At 49.2% G+C, this 8,103-nt stretch overlaps 1 protein-coding gene across 1 annotated transcript; it reads left to right on the top strand.

Moving 5' to 3' along the window:
* Positions 1–325: 325 nt before the first annotated feature.
* On the top strand, positions 326–3,123 carry PNMA8C (PNMA family member 8C). The gene has a single exon (XM_057493060.1). The coding sequence runs from the start codon at positions 748–750 to the stop codon at positions 1,360–1,362; it is 615 nt and encodes a 204-aa protein (XP_057349043.1). The 5' UTR covers positions 326–747; the 3' UTR covers positions 1,363–3,123.
* Positions 3,124–8,103: the final 4,980 nt, after the last annotated feature.

The raw sequence follows: 8,103 nt of genomic DNA, 5'->3' as shown, positions 1-8,103 counted from the left end.
ATGTTCCAGGCTTATCTTGTATGTTCCTTGTCTCCCTCCCCCGGGGATCAGCCATTTTCTCAAAGGAGAAGGGAGGGTACTTCTGAAGGCGGGTGGCTAACTCCTCACCCTTGAATGACCCCCTCGGACTCTGATTTCAATGCGGCTGGGCCGGGCCAATGGCAGAGGCGATGCTCTAGCAGTTGCCATGGAGACCGTCGGGCCGCAGAACGCAAGGGGCGGTGACGTCATTGCGGGAGCAAGTGCAGCGGCCACATCCTCGCCTTAGCCGGGCTCCTGGGCACTGAGGGCAGCCTCTGGGCCGGCCAGCCGCCTTGCCTGCCGGGCCCCCACCCACGACACCTCGCTGGCGGCAGCCGCAGGGAGACCAGCAGTCCCAGATCTGCGGAGCCTGCCAGGACCTGCGAGTCCTTCGGAGGCCACCGCCAGGAAAGGGAAAGCAGCATCTTCAGAGCCTCCCTGGTGTGGTCTGGGGAGCCACGAGCCCGCCGGCAGACACCCACCCCTGCCTCACTCCTTGCAAGTCCCCAGGAATTCCCGAGAGCCCTCTCAGGAAGGCTGGGTACTGCAGCCCTGCAGGCAGGGCCTGGGCCCTCCTTGACTGGGGCGAACAAATTGTGCCCGTGAGGCCCTCTACTTACTGAGCCTTTGGGAAGGGTTCGTGGCATCCTGGATAATTCTTTGGATTCCCGAGGCAGCTCAGGTGTGCGCCAGCGGGCATACTGCTGCCTCAGGGAGCTGGGCAAGATGCTGTTTGGCATAAAGGACATCGCACTGTTGGAGCACGGGTGCAAGGCCCTCGAGGTGGACAGTTACAGGTCCCTGATGATTCTGGGCATACCGGAGGACTGTAGCCACGAGGAGTTCGAAGAGATCATACGGGTCCCCCTAAAACCTCTGGGCAAGTTCGAAGTGGCTGGGAAGGCCTTTCTGGAAGAAGAGAGATCCGAGGCAGCTATCATTAGGCTGGCGGAGGACATCAATCATGCCGCGATCCCCAGGGAGATCAAGGGCAAGGGCGGCGTGTGGAGAGTGGTCTACATGCCCCGGAAACAAGACGTTGAATTCCTGACCAAGCTGAACCTCTTCTTGCAGAGCGAGGGCAGGACGGTGGAGGACGTGGCTCGGGTCCTGAGGCAGGAACTGTGCCCGGCAGCGACGGGCCCCAGGGAGCTGCCTGCCACAGAGTGCTGTGTGCCCGGGCCCAAGGAGAAGCCCGGCGCTGGGGCCGCCGCCGTGGGGGACAGGGTGCCACCTCTGGGCTCCACAGAGAAGCAGAGCAAGGCTGGAGAGGGCAAGAGGGGCAGGAGGAAGCACAAGAAAACCCGCCGCCGGCATCACGCAGCAGACAAGAAGCCGTGAGGTGCTTCAGGTGGGCGTGCGGGTGGCAGGGTGAGGTTGGGTGTTATCTGAGTGGGTGTGGATGATGACTGCGGGAGAGTGGGTGCCCTTTAAGGAAATTTGGAGAATGCAGGTGGGTGTGGATAATGTGAGCAGGGATGGTATTACTCATGTGTGTGGGTGACTGAATACGAATGGGTACCATCTGGTGTGGGTGAGGGTGGGTATTTTTATCTGAGTTAATTTGTGGGCTACATCTGAGTGGCTGTGGTTAATTAATATCTGGTTGAGTGTGGGTCATTCATTCACTCATTCTGCAGATATTTATTGGGCAACACTATATCCTACTATTCTAGGAGCTGGGGACACAGGAGGGAGCAAATCCAACACAAATCCCTTCCATGGCACTCATAAGTGAGTGGTTAATAGTTGAGTTACTTGGGTACATGCGAGTGGACATGTGTGGGTATATGTGAGGGTACCATTTCAGTAGATTTAATATCTGTTGAGGATGGATCACTCATTCATTCAATCAACAAACGTTTCCTATAGTCCTGCAAACTGTTCCAGGCACTGGGGATACAGCACGGAACAAACAGACCCAAACCTGGCCCTCGGGGCACTCACATCATATATTTGAGTAGGTGTGGGTAACATCCAAGTTACTTGAACACATGAGTGAGCGTGGATACCATTTGAGAGTGTGAGGGTAACACCTGAGTGTGTTTGTGGGCATTATTTGAGAGGCGAGGGTAATGTCTGAGTGAGGAAGGGTCTCAGAGACCCGCAAACAGCCTCTCTCACCTGGAGACTCCGCGGGACCTACCACGCAGTCGCAGTCGGAGCCGAGTAGGGCGTCAGTCTGTTGCCATGGAGACCGCGGGCTACCCGGAGCCTACGTGAGCAGGTGTTTGAGGGAATCGGAAGAGGGGGAAGAGGGTCCGGGATTCCAAGGTTTTGCAGAAGTTTTCTTACCACAGTTGAGGAAAAGCCAAACAGGAAGAACGTGCCAGGAGATTCCTGATCGGCAGAAAGGCCACTATCCCCTTTACCATCCCCCGCGGCCTGATGGTGGGGATGGTGGTCTTGCTGGGTTTGTTGTGGGGAGGAGACACAGACCCCTCTAGCTTTGGGCCCTGTTGGGATTCCTGCCAATGCAAAGTCTAGGGCCGATTTTTGTCCTTCAAAAAGATGTACCGTGAATGTACCTCTGCACAAACTTGTCCAGAGTGGACCACCCTGTTTTGTACCTAGTTTTGCAAGTAGAAGCCATGCCTGCAAAGTGAGTAGTTGCACTCCACGTCTGAGGAACTCACAGTTCTGTGTGTGGCTCTGTAAAAGGCTGTCACTGCCCTCTACATGCTGGGTCTCCATTTCAGGGATGGTCAGAGGTGGGACCCTTCTGCTCTGATTGGCATCTGGGGTGACAGAATGGGTCTCCCCACTTAAATCCCAGAAGTCCTGACTTGTGGGGAGATGTGTGCTCCACTCTCTAAAGAATGAAAGGCAAGACTTCCAGAGAATGATCCCAAGGTAAATAACTAAGTCACCTTGAAGAGTTTGGATTAACAACCTGAACACTGAGTCCCCTGTGATGGTGAAGAACAAGAACGATGACAAAAAGCCAATCTGGTAAAATCCAAATGTCCATGAGTAGACAGAGCTCTGTTCCAGGGAAGCCTGACCTGTGAATTTGCAAACTTGCTTTAGGTTTAGGGATTGCAAAGGCTGAGCTGTATTTCTTTTTAAAAATGCAATTTACGCACACACACACACACACACACACACAAGCTCAGATTCTTACCTACCAAATTGTAATAGTGGAGACCCTCAATGCATTAATGTGGTGGGCATCAGCCATGTCTGTGAATCCCAGCATCTGACCCCCTTTCTTATTTCTGCCAGGCTACCCCACTTTGCCCCCTTAGCAGAGCCAAAAGGTGGAGGTTCTCTCTCTACACTTCCACTTTGGCAGCCAGAGTGCCGGCAAGGGTTCTACCCCCAGTAGTCAGAAACTCCTGTTAGGTCGTTGCATTCCCCTCAGGTGTCAAGATGAAGGAATTTTTAGAGTTCACTTGTGCTGACAGCCTAACACCCGGAAGACTCTGATTTCCGTCCATTCCCCAAGCTGACTTTGTACCATCACCCTCAACAGCCTTTTCTTTTGAACAATGGTTGGAATAAAGAGCTTCCTGCCTTCCCCACATATACTCTTGACCTTCTCCCAAGTGCATCCATAGTCTAGAAGTTTCTAGCTCTCTATTGATCTTTTTATTCCATATATATTTCCAGCCTGAGCATACCCACTCGCAGGATACTGTAGTACTGTGTTTATTGTTTCCTCCGAGTCTGGGCTTGAAGAAAAGCTACAGGAACCTCAGCACATCTGTCTGTTGCATGCTGTTCTCCCAGCAAGGCATAATCATTGTAAAATATCAAGGAACAAGTGTGACATTTCTTACCATCATACTGTGATACCAAGGCTGTATTTGTGCTAATTGTGCATTTGGCATGTTTCCCATACAGCGTTCATATTTGTGATACACAACAAGCGTGATTGTTTCGTGTTGCCCATAAGACCCAGATCTGCTACTACGTCTTGGGTTTTCCTGGAAGAGTTTCCTAAGATTGCAAGGCAGGACGTTTTGCAAATTATTACCCTTTGAAGCTGTTTATCTACATGAGTCAAGGCATGGCTAGTACACAACTAGTCCTGAGAGAAAATTCCCGAGTAAATTGTTGTCTGATGGAAGGCTGCAGTTGTAAACCCCTTTGAAAGCCCCCAATTTCAAAACTGCATTCAATTAAAACTCTTCATTGTTCTTTGTGGTTGATGTTATATGGCACAAATGTGAACTTATAAAATAAAAATATGCTAATGTGATCACAGTCTGCTGTTTGATGTGTTGGGAGATCCACCGTAGATTTAATTTGGATAATCTGTCTGCTAAAAAAACATTTTGAAAACCACTTCCATGGTTTGCCTGAAGTTTTCCAGGGCTTCGTTGTTTTTAAAAAAGGATGTTATCAGATCTCCTGGCCAGGAGAACACAAAATACACAGCTTTCTTCTATCCTGTGGGCTTCCAAATGGTTGACTGGAAAGATGAAACAGTTTCTCTGGGATAACAAACAAAAAAAGAACAGCTATCCTGTGTTCCAGGCACTGTGCAAAGTTCTTCATCCTCATCAATTTATATTATCTTCCCAGCCCTCAACGTGTGGCACTAAAGGTCCACAACTCCTTATCCAAAACCCTTGAGCCAGATGTGGTTCAGAATTCAGAGTTTTGGATTTTAGAAAAGTGATACAATGACTTTATCTTATTCTGTGTGATTCACGCCGCAGGGGGAAGGATTTGCGGGGGAGTTGCCATAATCAGACCCATCATATTCTGTAGGGAAATGCAGGATATTGACATTAACAGGAATGACGGTGCCTGCCGTCGAAGTCGAACAGTCCGAAGGGGAGGCGTGGAGCTGAATATATGTACAACTCACTCTGAGAGGACGCCCCACGCTGGGCGCCAGATGTAACGTGCCGCTCATCTTCTTTGGGTGAAATGAGAGAACAAAAAACACAGACAACACAGACAGACAGACAGACGATGGCTGCAGCCCCGATGTGGCGCAGCACCTTTATTTTTATACTGCCTTTCTCGGACCTCAGCCAAGTGCTATACTCATCTTTCCCTTCTCAGGGTTGGGGGACAGGCCAGACCACCTTGTTGATTTTCTTAGAAGCTGCCTGGTAAGCAGGGGCGGTGTTTTCACACATCCTCAAGGTCTCCCTATTCTCAGAGTGAGGCGTCTTGGCTCGTCTTCGAGGACAAGATATGTTGTTGTGGGCAGATAACTTCCAAGGACTGCGTTCTTTCCCGTGCTGCGTTCAGACCTGGGGGAAGGTGCTTTCCCATTCTGCCGACAAACATGTGAGAAGACAAAGGCCGTCCCCTACACAGGAATAAATAAATAATAAATAAATAAATAAATAAATAAATTAGAACTATAAGTCTCCTCATGCCAGTCTAGATAGATCTTGCCTCCAGTCTTTTCCCTTTTTGTGGGGGCAGCATGGAGAGGAGGCTGCAGATCCAAATTGTGTACATCTTCTCTGGGGTCTGTATTACCTCTCACTGCTTTTCTCTTATAAAAGACACTCCTAATGACAGTTAGGTCCCACCTAGATAATCCACAGTAATCTCATCTCAAAATCCTTAATTACATCCATAAGAACCTCTTTCCAATTATTTAATATTTTCAAACGCCAAGGATTAGGACCTGTAAACCTTTGGGCAGCCATTATTCAGCCTATTACAGGACCCCTGAGAGGCCGCTCACACTCACTTTTAAAGGGCCCTCTATGTTGCTAAAATTGGAGGAACCCTTATTTCCAATCTGGCTCTTTGCAAGTCCTGTGGTATTTCCAGCTGGCCAAGTTCCTCTGGGAACACTGAGTTCCTCTCCTACTTCTGCCCAGCCCCACCAGCCATCCCCTCTGTGAGAGTCACTTCGGGAGGTCTTTTTTTTTTTTAATGCATTTTCCCACCCTCACCCCAAGACCTTCTGATCCGGTAGGTTGGACTCAGGAAACCATGATTTCTGAAACTCTCCCCAGTGATTCGAATGTGCACCCAGATTTGAGAATCGCTACTGCAGAGAGATGGTCCACATGAATGAATGAATGAATGAATGAATAATTCCTCAAATACACATCGGCTCTAACTGTTGACTTTGCTTCCATATTCACCAAACAGCCTTCAGATCTTAGACTGGAGAGACTGGGAAACAGGGGTGACCCAATTATGTAGTCCGAGTGTGGATCGCAAGGCTGCTTCCTCCTGAATTTGTTGAGGACCTATTTTGTGTTGTCAATTAACCGTTGGTATCTGGTTCGGAAGTTTGGATAATTCATATCATGTTCAATCTAGATCTGATTTCTGGACATTTGAGACTGAGGATAAATCTAGTGACTCTGCTAAGACCACAAATGTCACCTGGGAGAGAAGTCTTCGGGGACTGCCCACTGACCTTGCTCCCCAACCCCAACCTGCCACAGGCAACTGAGCAAATCAAGAGGGCTTAAGAGGGCTGGCGTCTAAGGAAACAGTGATTCAAAGCTCTGCCACTTCCTAGCTGTGCTGCCTTCCTTGGCCTCAGTTTTTCTCATCTGAAAAATGAGAATAGAGTTGCTTAGGTGGGGTTGTATGGATTCAAAGAGAAAATGCACAGGGCCAGGGACAACACAGGTGCTCAATAAAAGTGAATTATTACCAGTACGATCACATTCCCAGCTTGTGCACAAACATAAAGGTGGAAGCTGTCATGAAAAAATAAAATTGAGACTGATGCGCATGCACTGACACGGAAAGACCTCAACACATGTGAGTAAGTGAAAAAAGCAAGCTCTGTAGTAACAGATCTAGTGCAATTCGCTCATTCATTCATTCGACAAATATTCTGCTCACCTACCAGTGCTGTTCCAGATTCTGAGAATTCTGTGTTGAACAAACCAGACAAATATCCCTACCCTCACTGGGCTAGTATTCTAATAGGGTGAGAGGGTGAGACAGTAAATAAATAAGAAAATACCAGGAAGTGGTAAGTGCTGTGATGAAAATAATTCAGGATGATGTGAAAAATCTCCATGGGGTAAATTCTAAAGCTGCACGTGGAAACTTTTTTTTTCTGGAAAAGTACAGAGGTATTTAACTGTGGTTACTTTGTGGGGAGAGGCTGAAGGCTTTGGGCTGGGGTAAGGGAGACCTGCTTTTCATGTTTTACCCTTCTGTAAACTTCAGCATTTTCTTGACGTGTGTGTGTTTTACCTTTTTCTATTTTTTTTAAGTGGCAACCAAGTGAGGCTGGGTAGAGAAATATGGGCTGTGTTTTGTTTTCTTCCCCCATTCTTTTTGGTTTTTTCGTTTCTTTCAAACGGTATAAAAGTGGGAGCTATAATTACCATTTTTTCTGGGCGGCTGGAGAAGGATCTCGCCTGCTAGATTGCCGAGCAGTCTGAAACACCCACAGTGGAACTGCTCAGAGGTTGGCATTTTTGTAAGAATGTTGAACATTTGAGGTTTGCATTTCTAGGATAATCCTCCCCTTCCTCTCTCCCTCCCCAGGTTTTACCACTTGCAAAAGAAAAAGCTGATGTCTCCCATACTAGGTCATTCCCACTTGGAAGTCTTGATTTCTCGGGCTTGGATTCTAAAACCGGCATTCCTCGAACAGGGGTGTCCTGAGGATTTTTTAATTTTCGGGGCTGTACAGAGCAGCAGCTTTCCAGGGCAGCCGATTTGGGGTTTCAGGCAGGGAAGAGAAGCCAAGGAGAGGTGCGGCCCCGGCCCCGCCCTCTGCCTGTGCCCCACCCCGACCCCGCCGAGCGGCCTCAGCCCTGGAGCGCGTCTCCCCGTTGCCATGGAGACCAGTGGGCGCTGAGGCGCGAGGCCTAGCGGACTGGAAGGAAGGGTGGCGGAAGCCGGGCGGGGGCCGAGCGCTGCGGTTGGACTGGAGCTTGTAAGAAGCAGGAGAAAATCCAGCGAGGCCTAAGATCCGGCTCTGCACAAGCCAAAACAACCGGCGTGAGCCAGGAACTGTGCGCAGGCCTCGAGGAGAGTTTAGCCGTCGCCAAGCCCGCAGGCATCATCTTTCCTTCTTTGCTTCTCTCCTTTCTTTTTTCTTTCTCTCCCTTCCCTCTTGTCTAAGCATCTGCCTGGTTCTTTCAAGAGTTAAATGCACACGTTGTGAGTTAAATAAAACGA

This window comes from Manis pentadactyla, chromosome 15, assembly GCF_030020395.1.
Source record: "Manis pentadactyla isolate mManPen7 chromosome 15, mManPen7.hap1, whole genome shotgun sequence".
NCBI lineage: Eukaryota > Metazoa > Chordata > Mammalia > Pholidota > Manidae > Manis > Manis pentadactyla.
The sequence above is the reverse complement of the archived record's forward strand: the minus strand, read 5'-3'. Positions and strand labels throughout refer to the sequence as shown.